This window comes from Schistocerca nitens, chromosome 8 (assembly GCF_023898315.1).
Source record: "Schistocerca nitens isolate TAMUIC-IGC-003100 chromosome 8, iqSchNite1.1, whole genome shotgun sequence".
NCBI classification, from domain to species: Eukaryota; Metazoa; Arthropoda; class Insecta; order Orthoptera; family Acrididae; genus Schistocerca; species Schistocerca nitens.
Window position 1 is genome coordinate 211,132,966 of NC_064621.1, and position 22,535 is coordinate 211,155,500.

At 41.7% G+C, this 22,535-nt stretch overlaps 2 protein-coding genes across 2 annotated transcripts in view; one reads left to right on the forward strand and one right to left on the reverse strand.

Annotated features, from left to right (window-relative positions):
- The window catches only part of LOC126198605 (uncharacterized), a 92,204-nt gene extending 76,268 nt beyond the window's left edge, over window positions 1-15,936 (reverse strand). Inside the window, exon 1 of the mRNA XM_049935057.1 lies at window positions 15,482-15,936. Coding sequence (XP_049791014.1) covers window positions 15,482-15,613 — 132 coding nt within the window. The 5' untranslated portion in view covers window positions 15,614-15,936. The remainder of the gene's footprint in view (window positions 1-15,481) is intronic.
- A 114-nt stretch (window positions 15,937-16,050) lies between these two features.
- The window catches only part of LOC126198606 (transmembrane protein 165), a 31,923-nt gene continuing 25,438 nt past the window's right edge, over window positions 16,051-22,535 (forward strand). The window contains exons 1-3 of the mRNA XM_049935058.1: window positions 16,051-16,545; window positions 16,625-16,844; window positions 17,215-17,390. Coding sequence (XP_049791015.1) covers window positions 16,438-16,545; window positions 16,625-16,844; window positions 17,215-17,390 — 504 coding nt within the window. The 5' untranslated portion in view covers window positions 16,051-16,437. The remainder of the gene's footprint in view (window positions 16,546-16,624; window positions 16,845-17,214; window positions 17,391-22,535) is intronic.

Sequence of the window (22,535 nt, forward strand, 5' to 3'; positions counted from 1 at the left end):
TCAAACCCACCAACAAGCAACAGTACCTCCATTGTGACAGCTGCCACCCATTCCACATCAAACGGTCCCTTCCCTACAGCCTAGGTCTTCGTGGCAAACGAATCTGCTCCAGTCCGGAATCCCTGAACCATTACACCAACAACCTGACAACAGCTTTCGCATCTCGCAACTACCCTCCCGACCTGGTACAGAAACAAATAACCAGAGCCACTTCCTCATCCCCTCAAACCCAGAATCCCCCACAGAAGAACCACAAAAGTGCCCCACTTGTGACAGGATACTTTCCGGGACTGGACCAGACTCTGAATGTGGCTCTCCAGCAGGGATACGACTTCCTCAAATCCTGCCCTGAAATGAGATCCATCCTTCATGAAATCCTCCCCACTCCACCAAGAGTGTCTTTCCGCCGTCCACCTAACCTTCGTACCCTGTTAGTTCATCCCTATGAAATCCCCAAACCACCTTCCCTACCCTCTGGCTCCTATCCTTGTAACCGCCCCCGGTGTAAAACCTGTCCCATGCACCCTCCCACCACCACCTACTCCAGTCCTGTAACCCGGAAGGTGTACACGATTAAAGGCAGAGCCACATGTGAAAGCACCCACGTGATTTACCAACTGGCCTGCCTACACTGTGATGCATTCTAGACCTGCCTACACTGTGATGCATTCTATGTGGGAATGACCAGCAAGAAACTGTCCATTCACATGAATGGACACAGGCAGACAGTGTTTGTTGGTAATGAGGATCACCCTGTGGCTAAACATGCCTCGGTGCACGGCCAGCACATCTTGGCACAGTGTTACACCGTCCGGGTTATCTGGATACTTCCCACCAACACCAACCTATCTGAACTCCGGAGATGGGAACTTGCTCTTCAATATATCCTCTCTTCCCGTTACCCACCAGGCCTCAATCTACGCTAATTTCAAGTTGCCGCCCCTCATACCTCACCTGTCATTCAACATCATCTTTGCCTCTTCACTTCCGCCTCGACTGACATCTCTGCCCAAACTCTTTGTCTTTAAATATGTCTGCTTGTGTCTGTATATGTGTGGATGGATATGTGTCTGTGCGCGAGTGTATACCTGTCCTTTTTTCCCCCTAAGGTAAGTCTTTCCGCTCCCAGGATTGGAATGACTCCTTACCCTCTCCCTTAAAACCCACATCCTTTCGTCTTTCCCTCTCCTTCCCTCTTTCCTGATGAGGCAACAGTTTGTTGCGAAAGCTTGAATTTTGTGTGTGTGTTTGTGTGTCTATCGACCTGCCAGCGCTTTTGTTCGGTAAGTCACATCATCTTTGTATATATATATATATATATATATATATATATATATATATATATATATATATATATATATATATATATATACCCTTTATTTTTGACTTGTACATTGTCCTCTCTGTTAATTCTAAGTTCAAAGGTTTCCAAAAAAAAAAAAAAAAAACTTTCATTTGTTGTAAACATGTTACTGCTGATTTTCTTTTTGTTATGTTTTGCTGATTTTCCTTTTGTTATGTTTTGCTAACTCTCCATTGACTAGTAAACCTGGGTGACATTCCTAATCAATTTCTGAATAGGGTCTCTAATATTCTCCAAATCTGTAGATGATACACTGGCAAGCATAGCCACCATCTGCCAAGGAGAGAGATGCTGTCCACAGCGGCATCACTCCCTGCAGACAGATAGCCACAAGACATCACATGACTATGCTGTGTAACTGCAATGGCTCACTTTAACACCATTGCTTGAGTTTACGGGTCAGGTCCGTATACTGTCGGACTCAGTCGGTCATTTGCTTTATTTAGTCATTACTGCCATGCTTACACATTACTTAGGACTCTGACTCAGACGGTATTTTCGTTTTTTTATACTGCTTGTCTATATTGCCAGGGAAATGTGTTCAATGTTACAACGGCACATATTTACTACAATGTCTCCATTATAACTATGGATTCAGCTGACATCTCCTTAAGTACTGTGGCCAGTATTACAACACATCAGAAACAGTATGATGTTCAGGTCACAACAACATATTTGGTTACCTTCATACTCAGAATGGTCATTTGTGGTATAACTACTCTATTGGATTTTTATGCTGTTTTTGTGAGTGACTATCATTTGAATAAATGGCATGTTGATTCCCTGTAAAGCAAGAGCACTCATACGATAGTTTGAAGGGGGACAGGGGAGAGGACTAGACCTTGGGGTATCCAGTATTTTTAATATTTCTGAAGACAAGTGGCAGCTTGTAAGCAGACATAAAGAAGTTCCAGTCTGACCCTGCATAACACCAACTTTTAAATAATTTTCTTTAAAGAGCTCCTCCTGAAAAACACTACATTTTTTCCCTGAGAGCTGGGGGAGGGAAAGAAGAGGCATGACCTCCACCCCCCCCCCATTCCTGCGTATGGGCACCCTTGTTATAAAAGGGATTTATGGAGTAAGGTACGGAATTATACATCCAGCCTTACCGTAGTCTATACAGCAAAAGAGATAAGCTTAGGAACAGTACCAGCGGCAGCAAATAAAAGTGTTGCAGTTACCAATAAACTGAAGAATAGTTTCATCAGCAACAAATCAAAAACTGCTACAACAATTAAATATTTAAGAACAATGGCATAAGCAGTTCTTACCGTCACAGGCAGTAGTGATGTTTCAACCTGCTCTGCCAGTATTTACTCCGTTCAATGAAGTTTCGGAGGAATAGGGGGTCTATCTTCAGCAGTTGCAGCAACATTTTCAAGACTTTCACATAATCTCACCTGATTAACAATATGCTCTTTTTCTATCTTGATCTTCTCCAGCAACATACTTTTTTCCTATCACGATCTTCTCCGAATTGTGAAAACTGAAGCCACTTAATGAACTCATTTCTTATAGTTTCTCCAAAATTTGAGAGCTGGTGACTGCACATTTTGCACAAAAAAAGTTGTGATTGCTAGAATATAAAACTTCCTGGCAGATTAAAACTGTGTGCCCGACCGAGACTCGAACTCGGGACCTTTGCCTTTCGCGGGCAAGTGCTCTACCAACTGAGCTACCGAAACACGACTCACGCCCGGTACTCACAGCTTTAGTTCTGCCAGTACCTCGTCTCCTACCTTCCAAACTTTACAGAAGCTCTCCTGCGAAACTTGCAGAACTAGCACTCCTGAAAGAAAGGGTATTGCTACGCTATCAATAATTCTTTTAATATTCTTATAGTTGCTCCTGAAAGGGTGACATGCTTGTGAGTTCATAATTATGTTTCTATACAATGTTCTGGAATGGTATATACAATTGTCTCAAAACAGAGTCATTTGGTTTGTATGAGGCAGGGGAAAGGAATGGAGTGAAATCTCAGTATAACAACAGTAATGTGAGTGCATATTCCTCTCTTCTTCTTTCCTTCAACAGCTCTTCTTTGCAGGACAGTCCTCTTCAATATATGTCTCAAGCTAAGACATTTACTTCATTCTTATCATTTTTATTTATTACTTCTCTTTCTTCTAATCTCAAACATAATTCTTCATTCCACATTCTTAGTTAGTTCAAATTTAATTATTCTGCTCTACATCCACTATTCAAAACTGTTAAGGTACTTTGCTCCTCTTACTTGTCTGTCCATAATTATTCACTGCTGTCAACAAACCTTTCTCCAAAAGCCCTTTAACCTCCATCTTCTTTCCTCGCAACCAAACTTCTAAGCACATAAGAGATTTTACTCGTTACTGGGACATTTTGATGAAACCTGCGTGTGTGTTGATTCTCATCAATTTGGTTTTTTCTACATTTATTTAATTCTACACTCTTTTTCATACTTTTACTAAGTCCACTCAATCATAAATTGTAGTTCTTCCTCCGATTCTGAAAACGCTGCTTGATTATCTGCGTATTTCATTGTCTTTATCTTTCTCCTCGTCCTATTATACCTCTAGTTTTTCTCAGTGCTTTATCTGTTAGTTTCTCAACATATGAAATGAACAGATTGCTGCTCAGCACAAAGAGGATGTGGAGAGTGGTAAGCAGGCACATTTAAATAAATGACTGCTAGAAATCATCAGGTTTCAGTCTAAGTCCTTTCCCAAATATAACTCCCCCCACTCTCTCTCTATCTCTCTCTCACACACACACACACTGTGACTGTCACCTCCTGCAAAGATCAGACTTTTTCATCAATGTGCCTTCTCTATGTGGGTAGCAGCAATCTATCCATTACATATTGTTCAAGCAATGGAAACTCCAGGTAGGAATATCAACAATGTAAAAAAGATAGGCTGCTATTTACCATAAAAAAAGACACATTAAGTTGCAGACAGGCACAATGAAAGACACTTACATAAAGATTTCGGCCACAGCCTTCATCAGCAAAAGAGAAACACACCGTTCATACACACAAGCAAGCACACCTCACGCACACATGCCAGCCGAGTAGTTGGAGTTGGCAGTCGTGTGTGCTTTCTTGTGTGTATGAACTGCACTTGTTTCTCATTTGCCGACGAAGGCTGTAGCCGAAATCTTTATGTAAGTGTCTTTTAATTATGCCTATCTGCAACTTAATGTGTTTTCTTAATGGCAAGTGGCAAACTATCTTTCCTAAGTTGTTGACATTCCATATTTTTGTTATTCCATCCTGAATTTTTCATTTTTTAATTTCTCAACGAGGCCAGCCTGGCCTCGGCAGCCAGGGACAATGGTCGCGTGTGCGTGTGTATTGTCTAACTAAAAAGAAGGCCTTTGGCTGAAAGCCTATTTGTTTAGCAGTCTATTTGTTGCACCTGTCCATGACACACCACCACTATATGGGGAGTAATAATCTATCCTTTTCATCTGGGATTTTCCACTGTTTCATTTTACCTCTTCCAATACCCATCTGATATGTTTTTTCAATCCTTAATACCACTTTTTGTCTGATGTGCAGATCCTTTGTCAGTCTATTGATCTTCCTGCCTATATCATCATATTTTAAATTTTTCAGGGCAACACCTCAAGGAAAGAAGACTGAGGTTCAACATACTGTCAACAATGAGGCCATTAGAGGCATTGGGAAAAGATGAGGCACCATCCATGCATTCAGCTTAAGTGATTTATGGAAAGCACAGAAAACAGAATCTGGATGGCTGGACAGATATTTTAATTGCCATTCTCCCAAATAACAGTCTGGAGTCATATCACTGCACCACCTCACCCAGTGCATACACCGGTCATCTCAATTACATATCTTTTGCAGCCAATGAAACAGACGTATATAACTCTGTTAAATTTTAGCATTCTTGGTTGTATTGTCCATTGAAATTCAATGGAAACTTGTGATCCTTTTTCGTTCCTCATTGCAAACTCACTCTTGCCCACATGTCCATTAATTTTTAAACTTTCTGCATACAGGCCCACAGTATGACTTTTGTAATGTGGTATAAAAAAATTAATTGTCATACAATTTTCACATTCTTCAGAACTATGTTTCTCAGGTAAAGGAAATGCAATGGTTTTAACTAAATCTTTAGGCAAAATGTCCTTGTCACATACCAAACCAGACAATGATACTTTTAAGAACTTTGTTTTCCATTTTTTCTGTTTCTGTATGTACACTTGGACTGATTGCAATACTAGTATCATCTGCAAAAAGAACTAATTCTGCTAGTTTTATACAAGATGGAAGATTGTTTACATATATGAGGAACAGTAATGGACCTAAGATTGAACTTGGGGAACCCCATATGTGATTTCTCCCCAGACAGAATTACATCCCTAGACTATATTGCTCGAATTGATAAGTACAACTTTTTGCATTCTTTTGGTTAGATATGACATTATCTGTTGGTTGTCTCTGGCATCAAGCCAGTAAAATGTTAATTTATATTTAAGAAACAATTATTAAATGCATTTGCTACCTGTGACTCATCATTTATAGCCCTTCCGTTCAATACTGCTGTTGTACTGTTCTGTGGCTGGTTCTCCTGTCTCCCACTTCTCTACATTACATATTGCCTTAAGTCTGTTGTTGGAAGTACTGATTTCTGATGTTCCGTGCATGTTCTTTGATTTTTTTTAATAACATTTCTTAGTAGTTTTGAGTATTTTTTGTAGTGTGCAACTAAAGCGGGATCCCTACTTGTTCTTGCCAAAAGATACATTTCCCTTTTCCTTTCACAAGATACTTTAACCCCTCTAGTGAACAATAGTTTTTTACCTGGATATTTAGTGTCCTTTCTGATTAGCTTACACAGATAGCTACTTTCAAATATTGATATCAATTCATGATGGAACAGACTAAATTTTATGTTACAATTTGGTCCATTATAAAGTATATCTCATGTCATCTCCTGTAAACTATTCCTTACAACATTTGTCCTGGAGTCATTAATTATTCTAACTGATTTCTACTGAGGAGTATCCATACCGCAAGGCATTAAGTTATTTATCCTAACTAACTGTGCATCATGATCAGAGCACCATTTGTTACTGGATAAACAGTTATCTTCTTACTCTCAGCTTCATCAAAGAAAACATTATCAATTAGGGTCCTACTGTCTTTATCATCTCGTGTTGGAAAGTTAATTAACAAGACCACATTGTAGAATCCAAATAGTTTCCATAACATTTTTCCATCAGAATCCTTTAGAAAATCTCCACTGAAGTCACTACAGACTATTAACTGCTGATTCCAAAAGTGACTCTCTGAAATTATAGTCACAGGATACCACGTTTTGTTTTGTTTTGTGAAGTGCAAAATGTGTATGTTTTCCTTCTTTTTCCGAAGAAGGCTTTGGCCCAATGCTTAGTGTGCAACAGCATTTTTGTTGTGCCTGTATGAAACTCAATGTGTCACTTTTACAGTGAGCAGCAATCTATGCTTTTCATAGCTGTTGATATTCCAACCAGAACTTTCCATTGTTTGACATCTATATTGTTGTCACATGTTAAATGAAACTAAATAAGTATGGAGGAAAATTAAATGGAACCTAAACACTGATAAAGTATTCAAAAAACTAGTTCAGTCGGCACAGCAGTTAGAAAAATCTCTAATCATTTTGACTTAGAGAGAAAATGCAAATGTATCTGGTATGCACCTTTCAATACCAGTCAATACCTGAAAGTAATATAGTATACGAACAGCAGCCAAGCAAGATGATTAGTAAACAGTTTTGGAAAGTAATTGATTTTCCACTAATTTACTGATCAGCACACATCTTTGGTGTATCTGCTGACTTCAAAAATTGCATCAGTCTTTTTCCTATAAAGAAATGACTATGCTATTAATGTGGTAATGGAAAGACATGGTGGAATAATTAATTCTCTCTCTCTCTCTCTCAGCTACATTCCCCAGCTGCCTTACACTGAGCTGCTGGCACTACAACTTGACTGGGTAGTTGAATTGCTATGCTGGCACAACTGGCACGATGTAGTAACCAAAACAGTGCAACTGTTTGTGTGTCAGTCAACGAGTCAATAACTCTACTATTTAGTGAGTAGGTATCTTTAGTACAAAAAACCTTTTTTTCACATTTTATCTGATCTTTCCATTACCACATTATATAGGCTGGTAGTGAATCTTCTTTTTCTTTCTTTTTTGGGTTAGGGGTCTGTGTTTTTTTCCCAACCATGGGAAATACATATCTGTTTAAGAGACCTGCAGTAAATTATAGTACTCGTAGTTGGAAATATGCTGAAGCATCATCCAGTTGATACCACAGGTGTTGTCTTGTTCGTAGGGGCATATCATCCAGTAGTGTTGTAAGCATATGTTCTAAGAAATACAGGTAATCCACATCCAACAATTCTGTCCTCCAGTATGAATGGGCCAAACAATACATCACTGAGAATACCAGCCTATACGTTAACACTGAATCACATCTAGAATCAGGCAGAATGAGACACAACTTACACATCTATGCTGATGAGAATCCTTGTGTAACTTTTTCCTATGGTATCAACTAGATAGTGCTCCAGCACGTTCCTGATTATGAGTAAGACAATAGCTGGATGACTATTTTTCCAGCCACATGGATCGGAAGGGGGTCCCTGATATGACACAACCAACTGGACCTCTTTCTCTGGAGTTTCCTCAAAGAGATAGTGTGCAGACCAGAAACAACAAGGAAAGAAGAGCAAAGATTCACATTGTGACAGTGGTGATACGCCAGCAGGAATTTGGTAACTTACAATGTGAGATCAAGTGGTGTGCTGAGGCTTGTATTCATGCGAGAGAGGGACATTTCAAGCATCTGCCCCCACATGACAAAGATAAAACAAGGAGAGTGTCACATATTAATACAATATATATGTAACTCAAAAATGATAATGAATACGGAAAACTTTATTAATTTTTCTTGCAAATAAGGTCCTCTTATCATTTCATCAAGGGTTGAGCTTACCTTCTGATACATCCTGTATTGCAGTTTCTGTCTTATAAACAAGTGCCTGGAAACTAATTTTTGTACCATAACAGTCTCATTTATTGTGGTTTTGAGGCAATTGCTATAACAATATTTTGCTACAATAGTTAATAAGAACTACATGTGATGCCTTTCTGATAGCTGGGCATGTTTCAATTAACACCTGCAGAATTAACTGACACTGGTACAGTTAGTGTGACCATGACAAGTCTTTAGCCTGTTAAATCTACAATTTTCTTCAGAATACGCTTATTCTTTTCAAAACTCATTTATTCTTTTAAATCAGCATGTGGCTTCTTGCTATCCCCTGAATACGTAAGTATACTATGTACCCATTCTGCATTGTAACTTTTAATGGGGGCTGCTACGAGCAGTGGAATCAATGGACACTCGATGACCTCGGACATGTACCAGTATTGATTTTTTGCTAATCACTGTGAACCTTGCTCTGTTAACAATATTATGTGTGGTAGTGTTGTAGTAGAAACATAAAGCAAGTATGTGCTGCTCACAATGTTTCCAAGAGGACCACTAAAAGTGCCAAGATACAACTTTCAAGTATTCGGTATTGGTATCATCATTTAATTTTCTTTGTTAATGCATGGTTAATTACATGAATTGCAGCATTTGTATATATAAGGAGTCTACTTATGATGTATTTCACAGCTGTATCTTTCAGTGACTAATGCAATTTCATGATGTTGATGTTTTAGGATACTGCTACAGCTTTGTGTGTCCTGCCTACAGACAGTACAAAAATTCTCAATCCTTTCACTTTACTGACCAATTGTTAGTTTTATCAAATCAGGAATTGGACAAAAATATGGTAAAACAAAAAGAAATGCATACTTGAACATAAATGCAGGTCTAGTCAGCCTGCAGGTTGTACTCTTGTACTTGACCACGACCAGTACCTGTGCAATGTCTTCCATGTTGCAAATGTTATAGTTAGAACAGTGTTTGTGTACTTGTGAGTACATTATGTCAAAGCTAAGTGCATTTGAATGCAGGCAAATTGTTGGTGCCTTATGGTGGGCGCTTCCATAACTAAGGTAGCAAAAGTGTTTGCTATTTTGAGAGGCACCACATCAACGCTTTATACCGCATACAGGGAAAGGAGAAAAACATTATCAGCTAAGTCACAATGTGGAAAAGAGTGATGAGTGATGATGACGGATGCTCACAGAAGATCATAAATTAGAGGATGGTGGCAGCAGAACTGAATGTCGCACTCACGAGCCCTGTCAGCACCAAAACAACACAAATGGAGCTCCATAAGCAGAGAATTGCGGGTGAGCTGTATTTTCAAAACCACTCATCAGCAATGCAAATGTCCATAAAGGAAAAACATGGTGCCGAAGCCATAAAACCTAAACTATGGAGCAGTGGAAGAATTTCATTTGGTCAAATGAGTCTTGTTTCACATTGTTTCCAAGTTCTGGCCAAGTTTACGTCCAAAGAGTAAAACATGGTGGGAATTCAGATATGATTTGAACAGTCATATCAAGGTAGTCCATGGGTCTCATGGTGATGCTGTGTGTCCAAGACGAAATGGCCCCTGTTCACACAGTTTGCATCATACAGGACTAGTTTTGTGAGAATGAGGATGAAGTGTCACATGTCCCCTGACCACCACTGTCATCAGATCTCAATATTATTTAGCTTTTGTGGTCTGCTTTGGAGAGAAGGATGCATCATCACTATCCACTTCCATTATCATTATCTGGACTTGCCACTGATTTGGAGGAAGATTGGTATAAGGTTCCCTTGAAAATCATATGACATCTATATTTATCCATTCCAAGATGACTGTAAGTTGTTTTGAATACTCAACAGTTTTCCTATACAATACTGTGCTTAAGTGTGAGTAGCTGTTTCATATCTCATTTGGACTATACTGTGTCAAATGCTAACTGTCTTGTGGTGTGATCTTCCATTGATGGCCTACCCAAATTTGGAAACCATATTACATGAATGCCCCCGAATGAACCATGGACCTTGCCGTTGGTGGGGAGGCTTGCGTGCCTCAGCGATACAGATAGCCGTACCATAGGTGCAACCACAACGGAGGGGTATCTGTTGAGAGGCCAGACAAATGTGTGGTTCCTGAAGAGGGGCAGCAGCCTTTTCAGTAGTTGCAAGGGCAACAGCCTGGATGATTGACTGATCTGGCCTTGTAACACTAACCAAAACGGCCTTGCTGTGCTGGTACTGCGAACGGCTGAAAGCAAGGGGAAACTACAGCCGTAATTTTTCCCAAGGGCATGCAGCTTTACTGTATGGTTAAATGATGATGGCGTCCTCTTTGGTAAAATATTCCGGAGGTAAAATAGTCCCCCATTCGGATCTCCGGGCGGGGACTACTCAGGAGGATGTCGTTATCAGGAGAAACAAAACTGGCGTTCTACGGATCGGAGCGTGGAATGTCAGATCCCTTAATTGGGCAGGTAGGTTAGAAAATTTAAAAAGGGAAATGGATAGCTTAAAGTTAGATATAGTGGGAATTAGTGAAGTTCGGTGGAAGGAGGAACAAGACTTCTGGTCAGGTGACTACAGGGTTATAAACACAAAGTCAAATAGGGGTAATGCAGGAGTAGGTTTAATAATGAATAGGAAAATAGGAATGCGGGTAAGCTACTACAAACAGCATAGTGAACGCATTATTGTGGCCAAGATAGATACGAAGCACACGCCTACTACAGTAGTACAAGTTTATATGCAGATGACGAAGAAATTGCTGAAATGTATGATGAAATAAAAGAAATTATTCAGATTGTGAAGGGAGACGAAAATTTAATAGTCATGGGTGACTGGAATTCGGCAGTAGGAAAAGGCAGAGAAGGAAACGTAGTAGGTCAATTTGGATTGGGGGTAAGAAACGAAAGAGGAAGCCGTCTGGTAGAATTTTGCAAAGAGCACAACTTAATCATAGCTAACACTTGGTTCAAGAATCATGAAAGAAGGTTGTATACATGGAAGAAACCTGGAGATACTGACAGGTTTCAGATAGATTATATAATGGTAAGACAGAGATTTAGGAACCAGGTTTTAAATTGTAACACATTTCCAGGGGCAGATGTGGATTCGGACCACAATCTGTTGGTTATGACCTGTAGATTAAAACTGAAGAAACTGCAAAAAGGTGGGAATTTAAGGAGATGGGACCTGGATAAGCTGACTAAACCAGAGGTTGTACAGAGTCTCAAGGAGAGCATAAGGGAACAATTGACAGGAATGGGGGAAAGAAATACAGTAGAAGAAGAATGGGTAGCTTTGAGGGATGAAGTAGTGAAGGCAGCAGAGGATCAAGTGGGTAAAAAGACGAGGGCTAGTAGAAATCCTTGGGTGACAGAAGAAATACTGAATTTAATTGATGACAGGAGAAAATATAAAAATGCAGTAAATGAAGCAGGCAAAAAGGAATACAAACGTCTCAAAAATGACATCGACAGGAAGTACAAAATGGCTAAGCAGGCATGGCTAGAGGACAAATGTAAGGATGTAGAGGCATATATCACTAGGGGTAAGATAGATACTGCCTACAGGAAAATTAAAGAGACCTTTGGAGAAAAGAGAACTACCTGTATGAATATCAAGAGCTCATGTGGAAAACCGGTTCTAAACAAAGAAGGGAAAGCAGAAAGTTGGAAGGAGTATATAAAAAGGTCTATACAAGGGCGATGTACTTGAGGGTAATATTATGGAAATGGAAGAAGATGTAGATGAAGATGAAATGGGAGATATGATACTGCGTGAAGAGTCTGACAGTGCACTGAAAGATCTAAGTTGAAACAAGGCTCTGGGAGTAGACAACATCCCATTAGAACTACTGATACATTGGGAGAGCCAACCACAACAAAACTCTACCATCTGGTGAGCAAGATGTATGAGACAGGCAATATACCCTCCGACTTCAAGAAGAATATAGTAATTCCAACTGCAAAGAAAGCACGTGTTGACAAGTGTGAAAATTACCGAACTATCAGTTTAATAAGTCATGGCTGCAAAATACTGACACGAATTCTGTACAGATGAATAGAAAAACTGGTAGAAGCCGACCTCAGGGAAGATCAGTTTGGATTCCGTCGAAATGTTGGAACATGTGAGGCAATACTGACCCTACGACTTATCTTAGAAGATAGATTGAGGAAACGCAAACCTAGTTTCCTAGCATTTGTAGACTTAGAGAAAGCTTTTGACATTGTTGACTGAAATACTCTTTTTCAATTTCTGAAGGTGGCATGGGTCAAATACGGGGAGCAAAAGGCTATTTATAATTTGTACAGAAACCAGATGGCAGTTATAAGAGTTGAGGGGCATGAAAGGGAAGCAGTGGTTGGGAATGGAGTGAGACAGGGTTGTAGCCTATCCCCGATGTTATTCAATCTCTATATTGAGCAAGCAGTGAATGAGACAAAAGAAAAGTTCAGAATAGGAATTAAAATCAATCAAGAAGAAATAAAAATTTTGAGGTTTGCTGATGACATTGTAATTCTGTAAAAGACAGATGTCCATCTTATATCCTTCTTTCAAGACACTGTCCATTCCGTTGAGCTGCTCTTCCAGGTCCTTAGCTGTCTCTGACAGAATTGCAATGTCATCGGTGAACCTCAAAGTTTTTATTTCTTCTCCATGGATTTTAATACCTACCCCGAATTTTTGTTTTGTTTCCTTTACTGCTTGCTCAATATACAGATTGAATAACATCGGGGAGAGGCTACAACCCCACTGCTTCCCTTTCATGCCTCTCGACTCTTATAACAGCCATTTGGTTAGTGTACAAATTGTAAATAGCCTTTCACTCCCTGTATTTTACCCCCGCCACCTTCAGAATTTGAAAGAGAGTATTCCAGTCAACATTGTCAAAAGCTTTCTCTACGTCTACAAATGCTAGAAACGTAGGTTTGCCTTTCCTTAATCTATTTTCTAAGATAAGTCGTAGGGTCAGTATTGCCTCACGTGTTCCAGTATTTGTTCGGAATCCAAACTGATCTTCCCCGAGGTCGGCTTCTACCAGTTTTTTCATTCGTCTGTAAAGAATTCGCGCTAGTATTTTGCAGCCGTGACTTATTAAAGTGATAGTTCGGTAATTTTCACATCTGTCAACACCTGCTTTCTTTGGGATTGGAATTATTATATTCTTCTTGAAACTTGATCCTAAGGTAACTAAATTATTAGATATTATAGTTCAGGAGCTGCAGATCATAATCACTCATTTCCATGAATTTCCGTTTATTGCTGCTCAGCTTAAAAGGTAAGAAGATCTTAGGCTAGCCAATTTTCCCATATTTCCCCTGTAGCAAACTTCACAAAACAGCGCAAAATAATGGACGTCACACCAGCAGTATGAGAAGTACCATATATAGCCCTCGATCCCTCTCGTAGAATTATTTGTTCTGTTTTGCTCCTGTCGTCCAGCGCAGTAGTTTGCCGGAGCTCGGGTAGCCGTGTTTGTCTTGGTGGCAGCCCACCCCCCTCCCCCCACAGGGCTCGTTTATCCGCGAGATCTCCTGGTCGGTAACCCCTTTCCAACTCTCTGGGAAGCTCTCGCAGCTGCAAGTTGCTCTGCAAACAGACGAGTGGGGTGGAAAACGAGGAGCGCGGGGGAGATCAGATCGATCAACTCATCCCGGCAAGTAGGAGCGCAGGCTGACAGCCTCGCCTCGCTGGAAGCTCTCTGCAGCCTCCGACTCCGAGGTGAGCTGAACTGAGGTGAGGAAACGGCCAGACTCCGAAAGCAGCCTCAGAGTTAGCAGTATCAGGAGCAGGGTCCGCCGTACTTCTTTTGGGTTGTCACAGCAAAGCTTCTGGAGTCAGTCCCACATAAGAGGTACTCAAGGTACCCTCCGCCACGCACCGTCAGGTGGCTTGCGGAGTATGGATGTAGATGTAGATGAAAGGACCTGAAGAGCAGTTGAACGGAATGGACAGTGTCTTGAAAGGAGGATATAAGAAGAACATCAACAAAACAAAATGAGGATAATGGAATGTAGCTGCATTATATCAGGTGATGCTGAGGGAATTAGTTTAGGGAATGAGACACTTAAAGTAGTAAATGAGTTTTGCTATTTGGGGAGCAAAATAACTGATGATGGTGGAAGTAGAGAGGATATAAAATGTAGACTGGCAATGGTAAGGAAAGCATTTCTGAAGAAGAGAAATTTGTTAACATTGAGTATAGATTTTAAGTGAAGTCCTTTCTAAAAGTATTTGTATGGAGTGTTGCCATGTATGGAAGTGAAACAAGGACAATTAATAGTTTAGACAAGAAGAGACTAGAAGCTTTCAAAGTGTGGTGCTACAGAAGAATGCTGAAGATTAGATGGGTAGATCACACAACTAATGAGGAGGTATTGAATATAGAAGAGGAGTTTGTGGCACAACTTGACTAGAAGAAGGGATCGGTTGGTAGGACATATTCTGAGGCATCAAGGTATCATCAATTTAGTATTGGATTGCAGCGTGTAGGGTAAAAATCGTAGAGAGAGTCCAAGGGGTGAATACACTAAGCAGATTCAGAAGGATGTAGATTGCAGTAGTTGTTCAGAGATGAAGAACCTTGCACAGGATAGAGTAGCATGGAGAGCTGCATCAAACCAGCCTCTGGACTGAAGACTATAACAACAGCTCCATCTACATTTCAGTGGCAAACAGTCAACAACATTCTGAGCTGAGGTACGAAATAAACTATACACGATGTTCACAGCGATGCCTACATCAAAACTCTGGGTCCAATACTGGTGAGCAGTCTTTCTGGCGACTGACTTTCATTCAGACGTCTGAGCTTTGCTTGTAAAGTTTTCCTCAAGCACAAATGACCATTTAAATGCCTATAACGTAAGTTTCATTATGCATAGTTGCTGTCATCCAAATGAACAAATCCACATTGGTGTGCAGGCACTGCACTTCAAATATATTGCAATGCTATGACTACAACACAGTTCGTCTAAAAACATTCCAAATAACAGTAAACGTCATATACTAACGAGTTGAAACGATATGGCAGTTGAAGTTCGTGAACTGTATAACTTGGCTGAAGTAAATAACGAGCATATAATTGGCTAATTTCTAACATAAGTGTGTATCCTGGAAGCACACTTACTTCGTACATATCACGCAGAACTTCATTCCATGCTGCACAAACTTGTTGTGCTCTACTGAGAGAGACTCCGTCCAAATGACTGAATATAATTTCCAGGATATCTCTCTGCATGTACCACAGCGTTTCCTCCATTTCAATAGTGCTTTTCCGTTAATGTCAATATTTCGTACACACTTGCAAATGTTTGACGCCAGACAAGACTTAATAACTAGTTGACAATCTACACTGTGCGCAATTTACATGGATCTTCTTGATGGTCAACAATAACGTTACACAACACAGTGAACACAGTATCCAAACAATCCTTCACCGGTGGCACAGTTTACTACCAACAAAACCAAACAAAACATAAATTCACTCAGCTGACAGCGCAGTGCTGACAATAGACGAAATAGAAATGAGTGGAAAGATCCAACGGCTCCGATTAAACTCTAAGTATTGAAAAATGAACTATAATAAACATGTTATCACAATAAGGTACTCGTAACTGAAGTGAACTGTTATCGCATCGCCTCGTGTCGTTATCTTTCAGAGTGTTTAGCCTACGGCGCTACATCGCCTAAGACGACACTCGAAGTGTTGAACGTATCCCGAATGCCTTGTCGACACTCGACAGTATCGAAGACAGAATTGTGACGGGGCGCCGAAAGTGATCCAAGTTGTACACACGCAATTAAACATGGGTTTTGTGCACTGGAGGTGATAATGAATGCGTCCGTAAGGCAATAATGAGGTTTATTATTACAAATTACCTACTAACATAGAGTAAATGAAAAAGACTGAGACAGCTTACACTGTGTGCAACGCTAGCAGACACTTTAGCTTTGAAAGCCAAACATTTGTTTGTGTTTGATTTTTCGTGCCCAAGCAGTATCAAATGATTCGTAATTCCGTACAGCACTAGTGAATTGCAAATCTTCCTTATCGGCCGAAGTAATTATTTAGCGTAAAGAAACATGACTTCCTCAATTAAAAGAATATTGTGTGTCGTCTTAATCGTCGTGGCATTAACACGTGCAGAAAAAGAACCTGTCGATGTGGAACAACCAATTAGTCCTCAATCAGTAAGTAAATTTATAATGAAGTACTGCTACTCTTGTCTTTTTATCACTGTTGTGAAACTGATTTTTCCTCCTTTTCCAGAAAGCCCGTGACAATGCTGAAGCTCACACTCAAAGTGGCAGCGAAAAAACTACAAATCTCGGATTCATACACGCATTTATTGCGTCAATATCAGTTATTATTGTCTCCGAATTGGGCGACAAAACATTTTTCATCGCAGCTATCATGGCAATGAGACATCCACGCCTTACAGTATTTCTGGGTGCTATTTCAGCATTAATACTTATGACTATTTTATCAGGTTATTAGTTCTTTTCTTTATTTTGTTTAGTAATATGGATTCAGTTTAGTGCAGAGATCTTTCTGTCAATAACTTGGTTTATATCGCTGTGTTCTTTTGCGTTATGGCTTTTCAGTTGGTCGCTCAATACCACTTGTAGCTGTGTTTCAGTACACAGACATGGAATATATTTTGCAAATATAACCCCTCAAATTTTTAATGCTGTCAGTATGGTCACCGCCTCCGATGTGCGTAGATTAAATTTCCACTTACTTTAGAATATAATAGGTCCTTAGCGGCCATAGCTTTGGTACAGCACATATTACAAATAGATAATTAATAGTGTGCTTTATGAATAGTTAATTAACTTTTTGCTTTGTAAATGTTACAGCTGTTTTTGGTCTTGCTGCAACAATTATCCCCCGTGCCTACACATACTACATTTCGACAGCATTATTTTTGTTGTTTGGGCTCAAGATGCTGAAGGAAGGTTATTACATGTCGCCTAATGAAGGACAGGAAGAGTTTGAGGAAGTGCAGTCCGATATACGAAAAAGAGAAGATGAGGTGAGTCATATTAAATGGGTTGGAAATGAAGATTCTTCTGCTGAAGTTTACAACTACCTCCCACCCCCTCCCCCCGATGGTGCCTGGAATGTATGATTAAGAACAAGTGTGTTATTACTTTCAACAATAAAAACTAATCACTTATCTTAACCCATCCATCTCCAGCCCAACGATTAAAGGAATAAATAAATATACTCACAATTCAGCTGTTCCACCATCTCCCAGGTGGTCTTTGTAAAGTCTTACCTATTCTTAGATTACATGGGCTTTGACAGTATTACAGTGAGGATTCCATACCAAATAATAGTAGCCTAAAGTAGTTTAGCAAAATATTTGAATTCTCCTATCGCAAAGGTCTTAAATATTTTCTGAACTATGTTAGTGTCAGCTTTCACTGTTATATGAAATTTATGCATAACATTTTTTTTTGAATGCTTATTGCAGAGTAGGCTGTAGCAAAGTTCTCAATTATGCTATTCTGATTTGACCAGTTAAGTCACTGTGAACATTATCTTTGGAATTATTTTATTTTATTGTTTACATTTGTCGTCTGACCATTCAGCACAACACTATACAACATATAAGACACATTATAGTTATAATTCATACACACACACATGTATGTGTCGACGGCTGTTAGTGGCAACAAAATTGGTATCCAGTTACTCACGCATTAGACAGGAACTGAAATTGAGAGTAGCAGAGTAAAAGCAGGAATGCTAAACTCTAGTCTTGTACCAGTGAAAACATGATTGAAACAGACAATGTTGCTGAGTATGCTTCTCCTGTAACTATAAAATCTGCTGTAGATCCCTTGAACAAAAAACCCTTGCCTAGTAGTTGGAACAAAGGACAGGTCATACCTGTCTACAGGAAGGGTACCGCTGTAGAACATCCTTGACATCTATTTGTTGTAGCGTCTTAGAACATAGGCCTATTATGAGCTAAAACGAATTGAAGTATCTCAGAGTGACCGCCTCCATGCCAACCAGTATGAATTCTGAAAACATTGATCATGTGAAACCCCGCACACACTTTTCTCCTGACTTACTGGAAGTTTAGGATCAAGGCAGGCAGGTAGATGCAGTACTTCTTGATTTCTGAAAAACATTTGTCTTAGTGGGAAATATGGAAGCGTCCGATCCCGCCCGTCTGCTTTGACCAATGACGTCACAAATATGGCGGAAACAAAAACAAACACACACACTTTCCACAAGAAGCCTAATGACACTAACGGGACAAGCGCGGCAAATGGGGTGTTTTGGGTGGGGGGCAAACTAAATATACACAAATTTAGACGCCTTGCGTAGCTACAACGTGTAAGTGAAGACAGCCATGCATGAATATCCACCCACCTCCCCAGGGGTTGTAACCCCTGCAACCCATAGAAGATAAAGATGCTTCAGTAGCTGATTAGTGTTTTTGTCTTTTTTTAAAAAAAATCTCATGGGATAGAACGAACAGATCAGAAAGATAAATATAATAAACTAAAACAGAAATTGGAGGAAACAGATAATTAAAATAAGTAATAAGTGTTTTTAAATTAAAAAAAAAAAAATAGAACGAACAGATGAGAAAAGTAAATAAAATAAGATAAAACAGAACTGGAGACAGCCACACTCAAACCAAACTCCGCGCCGTCATGACGTCACACATGACAACACCCTTACGTCACGGGTCAAAGCTGACGCGTGGGATCGGACGCTTCTGTCGACCCGTCCTAGTGCTAAATCTACGCTTATCAAAAGTATGACTGAATGGGGTATCAAGTGAAATTTGTGACTGGATCGAGGATTTTTTGGCAGAAAGGATGCAGCAAGTTTTCTTGGATCGAATGTCATCAATAGATAAGGAAATAACTTCAGGTGTTCCCCAGGGAAGCAAGTTGGGACCATTGCTGTTCATATTGCGTGTTAATGACCTTGTGAACAGTATTAATTGTAATTCCAGAATTTTTGAAAGCAATGCAGTTATCTATAATGAAGTACTGTTTGAAAGAAGTTGTGCATGTATTTTGTCAGATCTTAATAAGATTTCAAAGTGGTGCAAAGAGTTTCAACTTGCCTTAAGTCTTCATAAATGTAAAATTGTGCACTTCATAAAGTGAAAAAACATAATAGCCTATGATAATACCAGTGAGCCACAGTTGGAATCAGTCGATGCATACAAATACCTGGGTGTAGCAGTTATGTTATTATGAAAAGAATAGATAGCTACTCTTCCTGTAGTGGGGATATTGAGCCACAGACAGGCACAATAAAAAGATTGCTAAAGAAGTAAGCTATCAGACAAAAGGTCTTTTTCGGAAGTAAAAAAAAACACACACACACACACACACACACACACACACACACACACACACACACACACACACACCGTGCAAACATAACTCAGGCCACTGAGGCTCGACCTTGCTGACCAGGCAAGGTGGGGCTCTGTGTGTGTGTGTGTGTGTGTGTGTGTGTGTGTGTGTGTGTGTGTGTTGGTCTACTTAAGGAAAAGGCCTTTTGTCCAAAAGCTTACTTGTTTAGCGCGCTTTTTGTTATGCCTGTCTGCGACTCAACATTTCCACCATATAGTAAGTAGCAATCTATCCTTTTCGTAATATTGTCAGTATTCCATCCTGGAGTTTCCATTGTTTATGTGTAACAATCTTTAGGTAGATGAAATGTAAAGATCACATAGTCTTAGGTAAAGCAGGTGGCAGATGATGGTGTATTGGTAGGATGCTAGAGAAATGCAATCTGACTACGAAGGATATTGTAGTAACACTGTTCACGTTTACGTCGCACTTCACTTAGCGTAGACCGGGACTGTCTCCTAGTCATGCCCGATGTTAACTGCCTGGGCACGGCCCGTGCTGCCGGAGTTGTTGTTGTTGTTGTCATGCCGGCAGAGGTCGCGTCCAAGTTCTCGCGTGCCCTCTGGTGGACGGCACTCTACTTGCGGCAACTACTGTCCGTGACGCGCCGTGCCAATGTGCGCCTCCCGCGATCTTTCTGGTGGCTACTACACTCCTCCTCCTTCGGGGGGTGAAGCCACTGTGATCCACTGCGTCGGAAGGTGGAGCGTCGGGCAGGAGCGATGACCTCCACATCCATGGGATGGCCGGAGTCGAGGGGATCTGCCAACCCTCGAGCTGGAACCTTCGAATACGGCTGGAAGTGACCCACACGAAGAGGTCCCCGTCGTCCCCCAACCGGAGCTCGGGACAGAACGGGTGACAAGCTGTCGAACTCCGGATCCCGTTCCACCTCGGGAGGGGCAAGACCCAGTGGTGGGGACGAAGGGGAAGGGACAACCACAGGTGAACTAGCCCCCTGAGAAACCGAACCTGCTAGGGGGGCCGGCTCTCGCTGGGGCCTCTCGAATGATGGCGATGCCGGTACTGGATCTACTGGAGGCTGCCAAGGCCGAGAACCGTCGCAGTGCGGCAGAGTCACAGCGGGGAGAGGAGGTAACGTCCCCTGTGAAACCACTACAGGTGCCGGCAATGGGGAAGCCGGTGTCCGAGAGGTCGGAGGGTGGGTGCCCGACCGTGGACGTAGCTGATTTTGGTGACGACGTACCACCCGATCCCCCGCCTGCAAGGTATAGAGCCGGCGGCCATTTCGGCGCAGGACCACCGCCGGTATCCAACGTGGATTGCGACCAAACCCACGGGCCCAGACCGACATACCCAGCGGAAAACCAGGTACTCCGTTGTGTGAAGACTGGCGAGGACCAGGCCGGAGGAGGTGCAGCAGAGTCCTAGATTGACGCCCATGGAGGAGCTCTGCGGGGCTGCGGTCGCCCATTGGTGTGGTCCGGTATGCCGTCAAGAAAAACGTCAAGGCATCCTCTGCAGGAAATTCGTGCACATACTTTTTCATCTGCGTCTTAAATGTGCGCACCATGCGCTCGGCTTCCCCATTCGATTGTGGATGGAAGGGGGGAGAGCAAACGTGCCGAATACCGAAGCGCCTACAAAAATCCTGGAAGGTCTGCGAAATAAACTGCGGTCCATTGTCTGAGACCAGGGTGATTGGCAGACCTTCCACAGAAAAGATTTTTGCTAGTGCCTGGATGGCAACTTCTGAAGTGGTTGAGGAGCAGCGAACCACATATGGGAATCAGGAATAAGCATCAATGACAATGAGCCAAAAGCCATTGAGAAACGGGCCCGCAAAATCGATGTGAACACGTTCCCATGCTTGGGTTGGCGGCGGCCATGAAGAGGACGCTGCCCTGGGAGATGCTTGTTGGCTCGCGCACTGGGAACAGGCGGCCACCAAGTGCTCAATTTCTCTGTCAATACCGGGCCAGTACACATGTCGGCGAGCCAAGGTTTTAGTACGGGAAACACCCCAGTGCCCCGCATGTAATAACGTGAGGACCTCCCTTCGTAAACCTGCAGGAACAACCACGCGGGGAGCTGTATCATCGGTAGCCAGAAGGAGAACTCCTTCCAAGACCGAGAGGCGGTCTCGTAGAAGAAAATAATTACGAAGAGGGTCCGAGGCCCGGCCCGGAGGGCGGGAGGACCACCCCTGCTGAATGAGGCGAACTACTTGCCGGAGAACCGGGTCAGCCGCCGTTTCCCTGGCGACTCGAGAACTAGTGATCGGAAAGCCATCAACTGCTTGGCGGGATGCCACATCCAAATGAAAACACATAATCTCCTCTCGATCGAACGTAGGATCCGGGCCCACCGGAAGACGGGAAAGAGCGTCGGCGTTGGCATGCTGTCCTGTAGGGCGAAAATGTATGTCATAATGGTACTTAGAGAGGAACAAGGCCCAGCGCTGTAGTCTGTGGGCCGCCCTATCCGGAATCTGAGAGGCGGGGCCAAATAACGATATTAACGGCTTATGGTCCGTGATTAACTGAAACTTCGTGCCGTACAAGAAAGGGTGAAACTTGGTAACAGCGTAGACAATGGCCAAAGCCTCTTTTTCCACCTGGGAGTAATGGGCCTGCGCGGGACTAAGCGTTTTAGACGCAAACGCCAGTGGTTCCTCGGAACCGTCTGCGTTGCGATGGGCCAGGACCGCCCCCACCCCATACTGCGAAGCATCTGTAGCCAGGACCAACTGCTTACGGGGATCAAAAGTAGCCAAACAAGGGGCTGAAGTGAGGAGGCCCTTCAACGCGGTGAACGCTCGC